At 47.3% G+C, this 16,770-nt stretch overlaps 1 protein-coding gene across 1 annotated transcript; it reads right to left on the bottom strand.

The window, feature by feature from the left end:
- Window positions 1-12,676: 12,676 nt before the first annotated feature.
- On the bottom strand, window positions 12,677-14,378 carry LOC125522219 (aspartic proteinase nepenthesin-1-like). The gene has a single exon (XM_048687307.1). The coding sequence runs from the start codon at window positions 14,337-14,339 to the stop codon at window positions 12,957-12,959; it is 1,383 nt and encodes a 460-aa protein (XP_048543264.1). The 5' UTR covers window positions 14,340-14,378; the 3' UTR covers window positions 12,677-12,956.
- Window positions 14,379-16,770: the final 2,392 nt, after the last annotated feature.

Raw genomic sequence — 16,770 nt, 5'->3', positions numbered from 1 at the left:
ATCAAAATGTTCGTCTTAGAGAGCACATCATTTCATTCCATTGCATCATTTTCATTTGAGTTCATCTTGATGCCCGAAATGCTGTTACAAGAGTGCTACTTGAGTTAATTGTCAGATCTGTTACTCCATTTAGATATTTGTCACTTTTGCCATGATTATTGTGTGCATGATATGCCCATGAGCTCTACATATGTTTTGTTAAGGGTTTTGCCATCTTTCCAGAGGTGCAACCCATGTATTTTTGTGATGTGTGTGGTGACTAGCACAAGCTTGCAAAGTGAGGCACTTGGTAATGCTGATTTCAGGGACTTAGCATTTCCACCAAGTCCTTGAGCTGTTTATCTCATATGGCCATATGTTCATGTTGTTTCCTAGTGATCCGTGCCTCTTTTGAGGATGATCAGTAAGGATGTTTTGTTAATCTTGTAGTGATCTATCCATCCATGTCTTTGTTTGCAATTATGGAGCACCCTAGCTTGAGTTAATCGAGCTCTACTTTTGCTACTTCGTGAATCTGGGCAGATTGTCTACTTGTTAGCGATTTTGCCGAGGATGTTGTAGTTGATCTGTGCATTCTATGCTATTGTTCTTGCCATGTCTAGCTTGCATTTTGTGTGTTCTTGATGGGTGTATTCTTAACTTGTCATGACTTGCTCCGTAGTAAGTGCATCGAGCTCGTAAACATGCCTACTTGATATCTGTTTCAGCATGCTCCAGTTTTCACTAAGTCTGAGAACGGATTATGTTTTTTCCATGTTCACATGCTTGCAATTGTATTTTCTGATCCCTCTTGGCTCAAGGTCACTAAGGGACTTTTGTTAAGCTCTTTGAGTAGCTACATGCCATGCTTTACTTTGCCATGTTCAGGTCCTGTAGCATATAGTTTTGTTGCTCCGAAGAGTGCTATCTGATCTGAAATTCCAGACAAGTGTTGATTTCACTGTCTGAGATCTGTCTGTCATATGCATTTTTGCCATGCTTGTTTGAACCTGTTAATGGATGAATTGGCCGTAGCTCAGTGCTAGAATTTTGTTAAGCATCTTGAATGCATCCCTGCCATGTATTTTGTTGTCTTGTTTGGGTGCTGTAGCATGTTCATCTTGTTGCATTTAGATGACTACTTGCTGTAAATCGCAGAACGTGGCCATATTTGAATCGCTTGCCATTTCCAAACGTAACTCCGATTCCGTCGTTCTTTATATCGTTTTCAAGCGATTTCATCTCATCTTTCCAGTGGCACACTTGGATTCCCAAGTTGAGGCCAGTTTCTTGCATCCCTTGTTAAATCTTGCATATGCATCCCGCATCGCATCCCGCATAGCATACCATCTTTGCATCTTATTGTTTGAACTTTGCACGTGGTTGATTGTGTTCCGTTTGTTTGCTTGTCTTGTTTGGGTAGAGCTGGGAGACGAGTTCTCTAACGAGGAGCCCGTTGAGTTTGCTTTCGAGGATCCAGTCAACTCTGACAACTTTGCAGGCAAGATGATCATACCCTCGAAATCACTACTATCTTTGCTATGCTAGATTGCTCGCTCTTTTGCTATGCCAATGCTACGATGCCTACCACTTGCTTTCAAGCCTCCCAAATTGCCATGTCAAACCTCTAACCCACCATGTCCTAGCAAACCATTGATTGGCTATGTTACCGCTTTGCTCAGCCCCTCTTATAGTGTTGCTAGTTGCAGGTGAAGATTGGAGACCGTTCCTTGTTGGAACATTATTTTACTTGTTGGGATACCATTATATTGCCATGTTATCTTAATGCATCTATATACTTGGTAAAGGGTGGAAGGCTCGGCCTCTCGCCTAGTGTTTTGTTCCACTCTTGCCGCCCTAGTTTCCGTCATATCGGTGTTATGTTCCCGGATTTTGCGTTCCTTATGCGGTTGGGTTATAATGGGAACCCCTTGATAGTTCACCTTGATTAAAGCTTTTCCAGCAATCCCCAACCTTGGTTTTACCATTGCCACCTAGCCTCTTTTTCCCTTGGGTTTCCGGAGCCCGAGGGTCATCTTATTTAACCCCCCCCCCCCCGGGGCCAGTGCTCCTCTGAGTGTTGGTCCGACTGAGCTGCCTGCGGGGCCACCTCGGGGCAACTTGAGGGTTGGTTTTACTCGTAGCTAGTCTCATCTGAGTGTGCCCTGAGAACGAGATATGTGCAGCTCCTATCAGGATTTGTCGGCACATTCGGGCGGTGTTGCTGGTCTTGTTTTAACCTGTCGAAGTGTCTTGAAGAACCGAGGTACCGAGTCTGATCGGAACGTCTCGGGAGGAGGTCTATTCCTTCGTTGACCGTGAGAGCTTGTCATGGGCTAAGTAGGGACTCCCCTGCAGGGATTTGAACTTTCGAAAGCCGTGCCCGCGGTTATGGGCAGATGGGAATTTGTTAATGTCCGGTTGTAGATAACTTGAACCTTAACTTAATTAAAATGAATCAACTGAGTGTGTTACCGTGATGACCTCTTCTCAGCGGAGTCCGGGAAGTGGACACGGTGTTGGAGTAATGCTTGCGCAGGTTGCCCTCTAGTTTCTCGCTCGCGCTTTGCCTCCTCTTCTCGCTCTCTTTTGCGAACAGGATAGCCACCACATATGCTAGTCGCTTGCTGCAGCTCCACATATATTTACCTTGCCATACCTATTAAGCTTAAATAGTCTTGATCGCGAGGGTGCGAGATTGCTGAGTCCCTGTGGCTCACAGATTACTATTACACCAGATGCAGGGCCTGACGATTCCGCTCCAGGTGACGCGCTTGAGCTCAAGTGGGAGTTCGACGAGGACTCTCAACGATACTATGTTTCCTTTCCTGATGATCAGTAGTGGTGCCCAGTTGGGGGTGATCGGGACTGTGTCGCATGTTGGGTTATCTTTTATTTTGGCGCCGTAGTCGGGCCATGAGTGTTTGAATGATGTAATGTTATTTATGTACTTGATTGACGTGGCGAGTGTAAGCCAACTATGTTATCTCCCCTTTTATTATCTATATATTACATGGGATGTTGTGAAGATTGCCTAACTTGTGACATATGCCTTCAATGCGATTATGCCTCTAAGTCGTGCCTCGACACGTGGGAGATATAGTCGCATCGAGGGTGTTACAGACTCCCTGAGGAATGAAGCGGGCACGGAAAGCAGCTTGGAAGTCTGACCAGGTGATGATTCTTCCAACTGGCACAGTACGCCTGTGACTGTCCCACCATTGAGCAGCGGGTCCCTTCAAGAAGAAGGAAGCAAAGGTGACATAGCTGGCAGGGGCTACATCAGCAGACTCCATCTCATAGGTGATGTCACGGAGCCAGTCATCAGCATCCAGAGGCTGAGTTGAGCTGCGGTACACAGTTGGGTTGAGGCGCATGAAATCCTGCAGAGTCACTTGGGTTGGCTGCTGGTTCATATTGGGGCGAGGAAACTGAGCCATAATATTCTCCATGAATTGGCGATTCAACTCAAACTGTTGCATCATCCCAGCCATGTACTCAGGCGGGGGTGGGGGATGGCCACCATGACCACTACCACCTGGTCTAACCATCCTGCTAATATATAACAGGGGTAGTTCAGCATTGAGAACTTGCAAGGACAAGAATCATTCATGATGAAACATGCATAATGAAAGGAACACGATAGATACTACATAGTAGTTGGCATATCTTACAAAAGTGATCATGCATGGAGTTTGATACACTGAGTTCAGTACATAGACTAAAAACATCATAGGCGGCACGCAGGCTCGCGGTGAATGCATCTAACACTAACAAGCAAGCCTACATCAGTCCCAGGAGGAACTGTGGAGGTAGGTGTAGCCTGACAGCTGGTAGTGACGCGAAGGGAAGTCCTCCACGTGAGTAGCCTCGGGTCCGCGGATACTCTGGTGCGGAACCCGACGCGCAGGTGGCAGAAGAGGACCAAGTGAGGGAGTGTAGCCTCCCACATCTGGCCAGCCGACGCCCTGGGGCATCACGGTCCTGGCAGGGTAGATCACAGAACGCGACAGGTCACCAGATCGGACAGAGGGGTGCAACAGCGTCATAGCACGGTACAGGTGCTGACGGGTGGTGTACAACTCGTGGCGAAGACCTCGGTTAGCTCTATCCAGCCCATCAGCATGCAGAACCAGGTTATGATGGTAGAAGGGCTCTCGGGTGACAGTGGAGTAGGCAGCAGTGTAGTATCCCTCTGCACCAATATCGGATGCGATGGCAATGTGCCTGAAAGGGGAGCTGTCCAACTCCGGATACTCTCCACGAAGACGTGTCAGAGCAGCATAAGCAGCATCGTGGACCGCCATGTCAATAGTCACTCCAACACCATGAGCAGTGTGCAACACGGTAGTGGAGTCATACTCCCGAGAATAGAGGTGGACAATGGCACGGTACTGCTCCTGGTTAAAGTCCTGGTACTGCTCATAGATAGTGTACTCAGGGTGCCAGCGATAACCCAGATAGGTCATCATCTCAACCAACACAGCATGTGATCATGAGGCACTAATGGCCGTCGTGTGGCACACGACCTGTCTCATGGGTTCCATCTGAAAACAAAGATGTTTCAAAGGAGTCAAATGATAGTGTGGATAATGTTCAATATACTACTCTGAAGAATAGCTAGGGCTTACCCAAATTTGGGGTGAACGTGGTCACGGGATCCTAATGTTAGAGTTAGTAAAATTGTTTAACCCGAGTAGAAGAGAGTTCAGAGTCCCAGAGTAAGGATCGAGGAGTAAAAGATCCTAATACCACCCAGATGGCGACGTGGGCCCGTAAGGCACACATCCATGTTAGTAAAAAGTTTTGTAATGTCTAGACTCGACTTCGGCCAAGGAGTGTGGAAGGGGGATTCCTACAGGCAGTCGGCTCGGATACCAACTTGTGACGCCCCTGATTCAATCATACACTAATCATACACGCAAATATGTACGATCAAGATCAGGGACTCACGGGAAGATATCACAACACAACTCTACAAATAAAATAAGTCATACAAGCATCATATTACAAGCCAGGGGCCTCGAGGGCTCGAATACAAGAGCTCGATCATAGATGAGTCAGCGGAAGCAACAATATCTGAGTACAGACATAAGTTAAACAAGTTTGCCTTAAGAAGGCTAGCACAAGCAGGGATACATATCGAAAGAGGCGCAGGCCTCCTGCCTGGGATCCTCCTAAACTACTCCTGGTCGTCGTCAGCGGGCTGCACGTAGTAGTAGGCACCTCCCGAGTAGTAGTAGTAGTCATCATCGACAGTGGCGTCTGGCTCCTAAACTCCATCGTCTGATCGCAGCAATCGGGTATAGAAAAGGGGAAAAGGGGGAGCAAAGCAACCGTGAGTACTCATCCAAAGTACTCACAAGCAAGGAGCTACACTACATATGTATGCATTGGTATCAAATGGAAAAGTGGGTAACATATATGGACTGAACTACAGAATGCCGAAATAAGAGGGGGGGTAGCTAGTCCTATCGAAGACTACGCTTCTGGTAACCTCCATCTTGCAGCAGAAGAAGAGGGTAGAAGGTAAGTTCACCAAGTAACATTGCATAGCATAATCCTAACCGATGATCCTCCCCTCGTCGCCCTGTGAGAGAGCGATCACCGGTTGTATCTGGCACTTGGAAGGGTGTGTTTTATTAAGTATCCGGTTCTAGTTGTCATAAGGTCAAGGTACAACTCCAAGTCGTCCTGTTACCGAAGATCACGGCTATTCGAATAGATTAACTTCCCTGCAGGGGTGCACCACATTTCCCAACACGCTCGATCCCCTTTGTCCAGACACACTTTCCTGGGTCATGCCCGGCCTCGGAAGATCAACACGTCGCAGCCCTACCTAAGCACAACAGAGAGGTCAGCACGCCGGTCTAAATCCTATGGCGCAGGGGTCTGGGCCCATCACCCATTGCACACCTGCACATTGCGAACGCGGCTGGCGAGCAGACCTAGCCTCCCTTATACAAGAGCAGGCGTTCCAGTCCAACCCGGCGCGCGCCACTCAGTCGCTGACGTCACGAAGGCTTCGGCTGATACCACGACATCGAGTGCCCATAACTGTTCCCGTGTAGTTGGTTAGTGCGTATAGGCCAGTGGCCAGACTCAGATCAAATACCCAGATCTCGTTCAGCGTGTTATTTTGAAGTAATCGCAAATGCCGACCAGGGCCAGGCCTACCTCTCTCCTAGGTGGTCTCCGCCTGCCCTGTCGCTCCGCCACAAAGATCCACTCAGAGGGCCGTCCGGACAAACGTCCTCTCGGACCCAATCCGTGAATCACTCGCGGGTACTCTACGAGCCGACCCGACTTTAGTCACCACATGTATCATGCATAAAGTATATAGTATATACCCGTGATCACCTCCCGAGTGATCACGGCCCGATAGTATAGCATGGCAGACAGACAAGAATGTAGGGCCATTGATGATAAACTAGCATCCTATACTAAGCATTAGGATTGCAGGTAAAGGTAACAACAGTAGTAGCAAGGACAGGCTATGCATCGGGATAGGATTAACAGAAAGCAGTAACATGCTACTCTACTCTAATGATAGAAGTAGAGAGAAGAGTAGGCGATATCTGGTGATCAAAGGGGGGGCTTGCCTGGTTGCTCTGGCAAGAGAGAGGGCTCGTCAACACCGTAGTCGTACTGGGTAGCAGTGGCATCGGTCTCGGTGTCTAGCGAGAGAAGAGGGGGAAGAAACAATAAATATTAAGCAAACAGATGCATAGCGATGCATGAGATGACAAGTATCGGTGCTAGGGGTGCCCTAACGCGGTACGAGGTGGTACTGGTGAAGGGGGGAAACATCCGGGAAAATATCCCCAGTGTTTCGCGTTTTCGGACAAATGAACCGGAGGGGGAAAGTTGCGTGTTCGCTATGCTAGGGTTGCGTGGCGGACGAACGGGCTGCGTATCCGGGTTCGTCTCGTCATTCTGAGCAACTTTCATGTACAAAGTTTTTCCATCCGAGCTACGGTTTATTTTATATTAATTTTAAAATGTTTAAATCATTTTTAGGATTTATTTAATTACTTAAATCAACATTATCCAGAATAGTGTTTGCTGACGTCAGCATGACATTAGCAGTTGACCTGGTCAACCTGACACGTGGGTCCAGTGGGACCCACTTGTCATTCTCTGTTTAGGTTAATTAGTTAGGCTTAATTAGTTGTTTAGTCTAATTAAACAAAATTAATTAAGTTAATTAATTCTTTAATTAATTAATTAATGTTATTATTATATTTTTTATTCTATTTTTATTTAATTTTAATTTTTTTCATTTTCGTTCTAGGCAAGGCCCACTTGTCATAGGGTCGGGGGCACTGGCCCAGTGGTCAGTGGCCAATAGGCCAAAGCGGGTCGGGCGCAACGAGCGCCAGAAGCGGGCGCTCGCCCGCAGAGAGCGCGGCGGGGCGAGGCAAGTGGCCAGGATGGCCTGCCGGCGGTGGGCACGGCCGCGCATGGAGGGGGAGTGGCCGTGGCCGAGCCAGACGGGCATTGGGTCCAGTGGGGAGACGAGCGGGGCATGTGCGGGAGGGGGCCGGAGTGGCCAGAATGGTGCGGTGCGCGCGCGCTAGCAATGCGCGGCGAGGGAGAGGCGGGAGAGAGGGGAGCTCACAGGGGGAGGCCAGGAGGGGCGCGAGGCGCTGGGGGCGCTTGACGCGGCCAGCGGGCGCGTGGGCCATGGTGAGCGCGGGGCGGCGGTGAGCCGCAGCGGCAGAGCGGCAGGGGAAAGGGGCGTTGCGGGGGCAGAGCGGCGTGCGAGCGAGGAGAAGACAGGGAGATCCGGGGCGCGGGCGACGCACAGGTGCGCGTGTGCGGTGGGTGGCGCGGTGTGGTGAGCGGGGGAGACGGGGTGCGGCAGACGACGTGGTCGGCCCGCGGCGACAGGCGGAGCGAGCGCGCAAGCGAGGGAGAGAGGGGGACGCGGGCTCACGGTGATTCGTAGGGCAACGACAGTGGGGCGCAAGGTGGAGACGGGGACGACGGAGGAGAGGAAGCAGGCCGGTGAGGTCCAGGCGGGGGGGGCGCCGGTGTGGTGGTGACGGCGGGGTTCGATCCGGGCGGCGGCGTCGTGGACGGGAACGGGCCCTCTCGATCCAGATCCAACGAGAGAGGGGGGAGGGGAACGAGAGGGAGATGTGGGGGAAGTGGTGCGGTTAGGGGGTTAGGGTTTCGGCACCAGGGGATAAGGGAGTGGGGACGGGCCAGTCAGGCTAGTGGGCTTGCCAGCTGGGCCTTTTGGCCCATTTGGCGAGGTGATGGGTTTGCTTTTTTGTTAGTTTTGTTTTTCTGTTTTTATTCTTTTAGTTTTATTTTTCTTTTAGTTTTTGTTTTTGTTTTGCTTTTTATTTATTTTCTTTTTTGTTTTAATTCATTTTAAAATACGTAGGCATTTTATAAAAATGTGTTTATTACCACATAATTATCTATGCAAAATATGGCACCTCCCGAACATTTTGTTTTAAATTTTGAAAAACTCTTATTGTTGATATTATTCGAATTTGAATGTTTAAAACGGTTTCGAACCAACACAAGGTTAACAACAGCAATCATGGTGATGTGGCACCATTAGCGTGGGATTATTGTAGCTTAATTACCCGGGCGTTACACCTACCCTCCTGTGGCAGCAGGGTCCTATTGGAAACTAAGGGATATTAAGGCCTCCTTTTAATAGAGAACCGGAACAAAGCATTAACACACGGTGAATACATGAACTCCTCAAACTACGGTCATCGCCGGGAGTGGTCCCGACTATTGTCACTCCGGGGTTGCCGGATCATAACACATAGTAGGTGACTATAACTTGCAAGATCGGATCTAGAACATAGATATAATGGTGATAACATAAACGGTTCAGATCTAAAATCATGGCACCCGGTCCCAAAGTGACAAGCATTAAGCATGGGAAAGTCATAGCAACATGAATCTCAGAACATAGTGGATACAAGGGATCAAGCCCTAACAAAACTAACCAGAATACATGATGAATCTCATCCAACTCCTCACCGACCAACAAGCCTACGAAGGAATTGCTCACTCTCGGCGGGGAGCATCATGGAATTGGCGATGGAGAAGGGTTGGTGATGACGAAGATCGAAGATCCCACTCTCCGGAGCCCCAAACAAACTCTAGATCTGGCCTCCCGATGAAGAACAGGAGACGGCGGCGGCTCCGTCTCATGGAATGCAATAATTCTTTCTCCTTGAATTTTTTCTGGAAAAATAGGATTTTATAACGTCAATTTCAGGGTCAGCGGGGCCACCATGTGGGGACAACCCACCTGGGCACGCCCTGGTGGGTTGTGCCCACCTAGGAGCCCCCTCCGGTGGTTCTTGGCTCCAGAAATTCTCTTTTATTATATAAAAAATCCTCGCAAAGTTTTGTCCCATTAGGAGAAAATTTATTTCTGCACAAAAAACAACACCATGGTAGTTCTGCTGAAAACAGCGTCAGTCCATGTTAGTTTCATTCAAATCATGCAAGTTAGAGTCCAAATCAAGGGGAAAAGTAGATACGTCGAAGACATATCAGCATGTTCAATAGTTCGTTCCCTGAAAACACAATCATCACAACTATCTAGGTAGTCCCTAGAAGCATTGGTTAGTCCATTATAAAAGATATCCAGTATTTCATTTTCTTTAGAGGATGTTCATACAAAGCATTAAGTAATTCTAGAAGCCTCCCCCAAGCTTGAGGGAGATGCTCTTCCTCAAATTGCACAAAGTTGTATATTTCCTATAAGGTGGCCTGCTTTTAATGAGCAGGAAAATATTTTTTAGTAAAGTAATATATCATATCCTGGGGACTACACATACAACCAGGATCAAGAGTATTGAACCATTCTTTAGAATCGTCCTTTAATGAGAAAGTAAACAACTTAAGAATATAGTAAAAGTGATTTTTTTTTCTTGATAAAATAGGATGGTTATATCATTTAATTTAATAAGGTGTACCACAATAGTTTCAGATTCATAACCATGAAAAGGATCAGATTTTACCAATGTAATAAGTTCAGGATCAACCAAGAATGCATAATCTTTATCAATAACAACGATAGAAGAAGTGGCAAATTTAGGATCATATTTCATTCTCTCTATCATAGCCTTTTCTTTTAGCTTACTCGGTAATTTCTTAAGATCTTCTCTACCATTACAAGTAAAAACGTCTCTAGCAATCTCCCAATCCATAACATAACCCCCAGTTACTTTAGGCATTTCAAATCTAGTAGGAGAGGTAGGCATAATAGGTGAATCATATTTTTCAGCAGTTTCAACATTACCAAATTATTTAGCTTTAGCAATTTTTTCATCAAGAAATTCATCTAGTGGCACAGTATCATCAAGCAGAGTACTATCATCATCATAAGCATCATTCATAGCGGAAGTACCATCATCAATTACTTGCGACATATCAGTCTGAATAGTAGGTGGTGGTGTTTCAAGTCGACCTAAAATAGAAGGTAAATTAAGTGCAGAGCTAGATGGTAGTTCCTTACCTCACCTCATCTTAGAGGGTACGATCTTGGTTCTAACGTCTTTTAAATTCTTCATAATGATAAGCAGATGTATAAATCCCAAGTGAACTCAATAAACAAAGCTATGCTCCCCAGCAACGGTGCCATAAAAAGGTCTTGATAACCCACAAGTATAGGGGGTCGCGACGGTCTTTGAGGGTAGTATTTCACCCAAATTTATTGATTCAACACAAGGAGGACCAAAGAATATTTATGAGCCTTAGCATTTGAGTTGTCAATTCAACCACACCTGAAAAATAATATCTCTGCAGTAAAGTGTTTAGTAGCACAGTAGTTTGATGGCTTTGGTAGTAGTAACAGTAACAGAAACAGTAACCATAGCAATTTTGTAATGATTGTAACAACAGAAGCAATAGTAACCTCACAAGCAACCAGGGCACGCCCTGGTGCCTCTTGGGCCACCGCTCCATCTTCTTGTCCCCTCCTGAAGCTTCCAGGGTCTCTTATTGCCAGAAAAAAATCTCCAAAAAGTTTCGTGGCATTTGGACTTTGTTTAGTACTGATATTCTGAAAAACCAAAAACAGGTAGAAAACAACAACTGACACTGGACACAAAGTTAATAGGTTAGTCCAAAAAAATGATATATTGTTGCTTGAAATGTATATAAATTATCCAAGATTGATACTATAATAGTATGAAACAATAAAAAATTATAGATACGTTGGGACGTATCAAAGCTCATGAGAAGGTAAGGATTATGACTATGTGGGGTTTAGCCTTCGACAACCACGTATCAGCTGATAATAGGCGAAACTTCTGCATGGCAAACTGACAATTCAAGGCATAGTCCATTGTTTAGTTGTGAAGAAGTTTAATCCTGTTGCTCTAGGTGGAAGTTCAACTTAACAGTCTCCATTGAAAATTTTGGTATATCAAACATTGTTTGAAACAGTTGACAAACTTATGTGTCCCGAGATCTGGTGAGGGATTGTTGGATTTATAGATGGTCTTAGGCCCAGATAAGACAATAATTCTTGGTTAATCTCTAAGACCCATTTAGATGCATGACAAGTGGTGGGAAGTTTATTATAATACTGTTAATGGAGTGAGAATGAGACCCCTTTATAAGGGCTCCTCTACCACATGTCATTGGGAGCTTGAGAAGAGGAGTTGTACACGCACGCTCCTCCTCCTCCGCTGCCCACCTTGCCATGCCACGCCTTGCCTCGTCACGATGCGCGCGCCGCGGGTTGTGGAAATGAGCCGAGCCGAAGCTTATTTTTGCCGGTCCGAAATGGTTAATTAATCTTGGATTAATTGACGAGTGGTCGTGGGCCTGAGCTCAGCCCCATCTACCCGATGACCTATATAAGAAGGCGCTGGACTGAACCCTAACTCAGTTCACTCGCTTCCTCCTGCACAACCCTAGTCGTCATCTACTGTTTTTTTCTCTGTGCTGCTTCCGGCAATCCCATCCCGACGACCGCGTGCACGGTTGGTCAGGAGAGCAGGTGCCTCCGGAACCCTGTCGTTTGAGATCCTGCCGGGAGAACGGCAATAAGGTTTTTGGTGAGCGTCTCGACGCGACTGCTTCTGATCCATCCCCATCTCCGTCCGCCTCTATTTCCACTACTTCCTGGCCGAGGCTGTCGATGATGCCGCCGCGTTGGCCTGGCCAACCGGAGGGTATGACTCGTTTATCTCCTATTTGCTCGTTCATGTGTTGGCCGTATATAACTTATTCATAGATGTTTCAATTCTATGTGATGTACGTGCTCACATGCTTAGGTACCGGTATGAGATGCATACCATATTCGCTATGTTTACTGTTTCCTTGTGGATTAGATTAGTCAAAATGTGCTAATATTTTCAACACTACTCTCGTGTGGCTGACAAACATATTCGACATTTCAGAGCCTTCCGGGGGTAATCTAAGAGAATTATTTTGCCTAAACATTTTCTGGACTAGTCGCTGAAAGTTTACGATTGAAGGTCGTTTTCCCAAGCATCCGGCGGATGCTGTGTATAAATCTTGCAGCTATGGATGCCGAAGGACAAGGCGTCAAACTGGTCCGGCGGTGACGTCGATCAAGACCTAACTCGCTAGCTAGCGTTAGTGCATGCATGGATGACTAGTTTCTGTCCTTTAATTTTAGCCTGCCTGTCTATATCTATCTTAAAAAGAGAAGTAAACATTTTTCTCGATAGAAAACTTGTCACGACAACATCTGAGTTCTTTATTTAGTACTAGCCCGTACGTAGGAACATGCATGCATGTTCGTTGTGCCTAGCTAGAGCAGATAACGTAGAACCGTACACAATACATGCATTAACACATACCCGCTCTGTTCGTAAATATAAGTCTTTCTAGATATTTAAACAAGTGACTACGTATGTAGCAAAATGAGTGAATCTATGTATGTTGTAGTCCAATTAAAATGCCAAAAAATCTTATATTTAGGAACGGAGAGAGTACATATGCACGTGCACGTTCGGTCACAGCTTGTCGCAGCGCGCGGGCGCGAAGACCATCTTATTGCTGTCCAGGTCGTAGACGATGTACATGTTCTGCTGCTGGAAGTTGCCTATGATCGCCCAGTCGCTTTCGCCCGCCGAATGGACCACCACGCACAGCCCGCCGCCTGTGCCGTCGCCGTCGTCGTCGAGATCGAGCACGTAGTTCTCCCGTGGCAGGTCCCAGTCCGCGCCCTCTAGGTGGAGGACTAGCTTCGGCACTGCGGGCACCTTCTTCTTCGGGGCGACGTCGAAGCACAGCATGCTATCAGCATCAGTGGAGTCGTTCGCGATGGGTAACGGCACCTGCGACACGAACGCCTCCCGGAGGCTTCGGAACACGGCCCGCGGGAAGATCGTGATGCTCGTGCCTGAGTCCATGATCGTCCCGCCGGAGCCATCGTCGTTGAGCGCAAAAGCTGACTCGTTAAACGGCAGCCACGTCTTGCCGATGGTGACGCCTTTGAGTGAAAGATAGTAGAACGAGCTGAGCGCACCCCCAGTGTTTGGGACGAACGGGGTGGACTGGATGGGCCCCGTGGCGTGCGCTTCAAGGTCATCAGGCGTCCCCAAGAACACCGGGCTGGTCCTGAACTCTACCATGGTCGTCAAGCAGTGGGAGAATCTGTGCACCTTGAGCTGCGACGGCAGAGACATCGGGCCGCGCCCGAAGCCGGCGATGCCGGACTCGTTCGAGTTGAAGGTGCCTTTGTTGTCCATGCCACAGCCAAAGTGGAGGTTCGGCACGGCGGCAACCGTGCCGCACTTGCCGTGGGGCGTCTTGAATGTGAAAGTGTCCTCGACGATCTTGCCCACGGTGAAGGATCCGTCGCCGTAGTAGTAGGCGTACGAGCAGAAGTTGTCTTTGACGGCGCACCGAGAGAGCGGGAGGCCGCCCCGCGTGCAGAGAGGGTCGGAGCACAAGACATCACGGAGGGTGCGGGAGGCGGAGGTGTTGAGAACCGGGAACGGCTGGTCGAAGCAGTGCACGCAAGCGCACTGCGTCCAGATGAGGTCGCTGCCGGTGTCCAGCTCCAGTGCCACGCGCTGCGGGCGCGGCGTGCCGATGCTGAAGTGGATGAGGTACTCGGAACTGATGTCCTCTCTGCCGACGGTGCCGCGGGCCACCGGCGCGGTCACCGCGCCGGGACGGGCGGGGGAGTGCAGGCTGGCCAGGCGGGCCTTTGACCGGGCGGCCATCCGGCTGAGAAGCTCGCGCCTGGTGAAGCCGCGGCCGCTGTCCGCGTGCGTAAGGTCGGCGCGCACGGCAACGGGGCTGGTCGCCGACTCGGCCACCGGCCAAGCGAACAAGATGGTGAGGAAGAGAACACAGGGCGAGAGCTGCGACACTGACAAGATCTTCATGCTGTTGAGTTTGAAGTGCTAGCACCTACTCCACTTAGTAGACGTGGATTTATAGTCCTACGTACACACACGGGCTAGCAGCCGTGGGTTCTCGCATCGCACACAAATATCACTCGTATGGCTCCAAATCTTGGTGCCGGTCTCGTCTATGCTTCCAGAAGATATCTGGATGCATGCATACATCTGACAAGACTCCAACCAACGACGCCAGCAAGTGGTAGGTCTACGTTGAACATAAGTCTTGCAGCGCACTCAAGTCTGTCCATCATGAGCCGAAATCGAAAAAGGGCTTTCTAAAAATCAGTCCGCTAAAATTTAACCAGGTCTCAGTCGATCATGCAACATTTTATCCCAACATTTGCAAAAAAGAAAAAATCCTACTGATTGCCGTCTTGTTGGTTGTAGCATGTTTTGTAGCACAGGCATAGCATCTCATCGGTTGTAACATCCGTTATTGATGGTTTCAGCCGAAAATCCTAGACACACGGTTTCCGTAGTCATCGGCCCGTGTGTGTAGCATTGCCGTGGTTTCAGCATTTTAGTCACAACGGTTGGAGCATCAATTGTCATTGCTTGTAAAACCGTTGAAACATTTTTCATCATTGGTTGTAGTGTCTAGCCATGCTGCTTGCGGCAAAACAACTGCAATGATGTCACTTGACCTAGACTTCGTTAAGCCTCAGTCGACTGAGTTCTAGACAGACCCAATCGAAAAATGTTGCTCTCGACCGTCCACCAGCACATATGCTCGACACCGTTGATTATTTGATATTCTCTCTGTCCCAAAATAAATGTTGCTAATACTTTGTAGTACTACATTTATATTAAATCAGAGACACTTATTTTTGAACGAAGGAAGTATCTTTCTTGAGGTTTGTGCTATTTCTTTGCTTAATGTACGTATAGCTAAACAGTCAATTAGTATTAGCAGATCGATCTATCTACTTATCAATTACGGAAATACATAGTAGTGCCAAAAACAATTTTATATTATAGGACAGACGGAGTACTAGTTAGAAACTACTAAGAAATTTCTACATTAACAAAAAAAATGTAATAGAGTGTGGCTAGATTCAGTCAACTGACATAACATCTAAAATAAAAGAAAGATACTATGTATTTAGAAAACTACTAGAAGACAAGCACATAGAACGATTTGCAGAGCATCAGAGGTTCACAAAGGACGCGTTTGATAGGATGCATCAAGCCCAACCAGGCTCTGACGAGTTAAGTATGTAGTTGCTTGGTTGCCTGGCCTGCACGTAGAAATTGGCTGGCACAAAACTTAAAGCGCTCTCCGCCAGGCTCGCGGAAACACTCAGATCGACCGTTTTTTCATATGTAGGCTCGGCCTAGTACAATTTACACTACGGGGAGGATGCGAGTTGGTCTTGATGCGGCCTATCAAACGACTAATATACCTTTAAGGGCATCTCCAACAGTTATATAATCATCGTTGGTTAAATTGTCACCTAGACTGTTTTGATGACATGGCACATAATAAAAGAAGAGAGAGAATGAAATCATATGAACCTAAACCAACGCTCCAGGCACAAGCTGCGGGGCAAGTTTGTTTAGTCTTTCAACATTTAGTGGACCCGTCTGGTTGTTTAACATACGCTTAACATACGCCTTATTGAAGAGCTTGTATGATGTGTTGTTGGTTGCTGACATGGACACTTATATCATTAATTGAACATACAAACTGTTGCAGGCTCCACTGGGAATGTAACCAAACGTGTCCAGAAGAGATGGCCATATGAGAACAATCATCTCGTTCCCCACCAGCTAGTGCCTCTTTTCCGCTGAAAAGACTGCAACTATATCACGAAATTGGCACGACACACTTTGACAAAGCAGCACGGCAACAACAGCATCGTGAGATGGACGAGCACCGGCGTACTCACCGCACGCCGAGCAAACATGACAGCCACACATTATCTTATGTGATCGTCCACTGACAGCGCATAGCCTAGCTAGCTGCAGGCAAATAACTTCTGCGCCCTTTGCACCTTCTCCTGCCTTTGGAATCCTCATAGTTGGATTCTGATTCTTGATATTGGCGGCTTCTTCATTGGCTAGTATGTAAAATGTAGAATATTGCCTTTGTTGGTAAATATGAATCTTTGTAGAGATTTCATTATAAACCACGTACGGATGTATATATATATATTTTAGAGTGTGCATTCACTCATTTTGCACCGAATGTAGTTTATAGTAAAATCTCTACAAAAACTTATATTTAAAAATGAAGGAAGTACTACTGAAACTGTGCAGGCCGTAAGAGACGGAAAACATATCTGGTGCTGCTCCCCGGGGCTTCTTGTGCAACCTGCCTCTGTAACCCTATTTAAAATTGTTCAAACATTCAAAATAAAATTTATCGATGTAGACAGCACCATGTATTTTGTTCTAATTTGTATTTATTTCA

This window comes from Triticum urartu, chromosome 7, assembly GCF_003073215.2.
Source record: "Triticum urartu cultivar G1812 chromosome 7, Tu2.1, whole genome shotgun sequence".
Taxonomy (NCBI): Eukaryota; Viridiplantae; Streptophyta; class Magnoliopsida; order Poales; family Poaceae; genus Triticum; species Triticum urartu.
The sequence above is the reverse complement of the archived record's forward strand: the minus strand, read 5'-3'. Positions and strand labels throughout refer to the sequence as shown.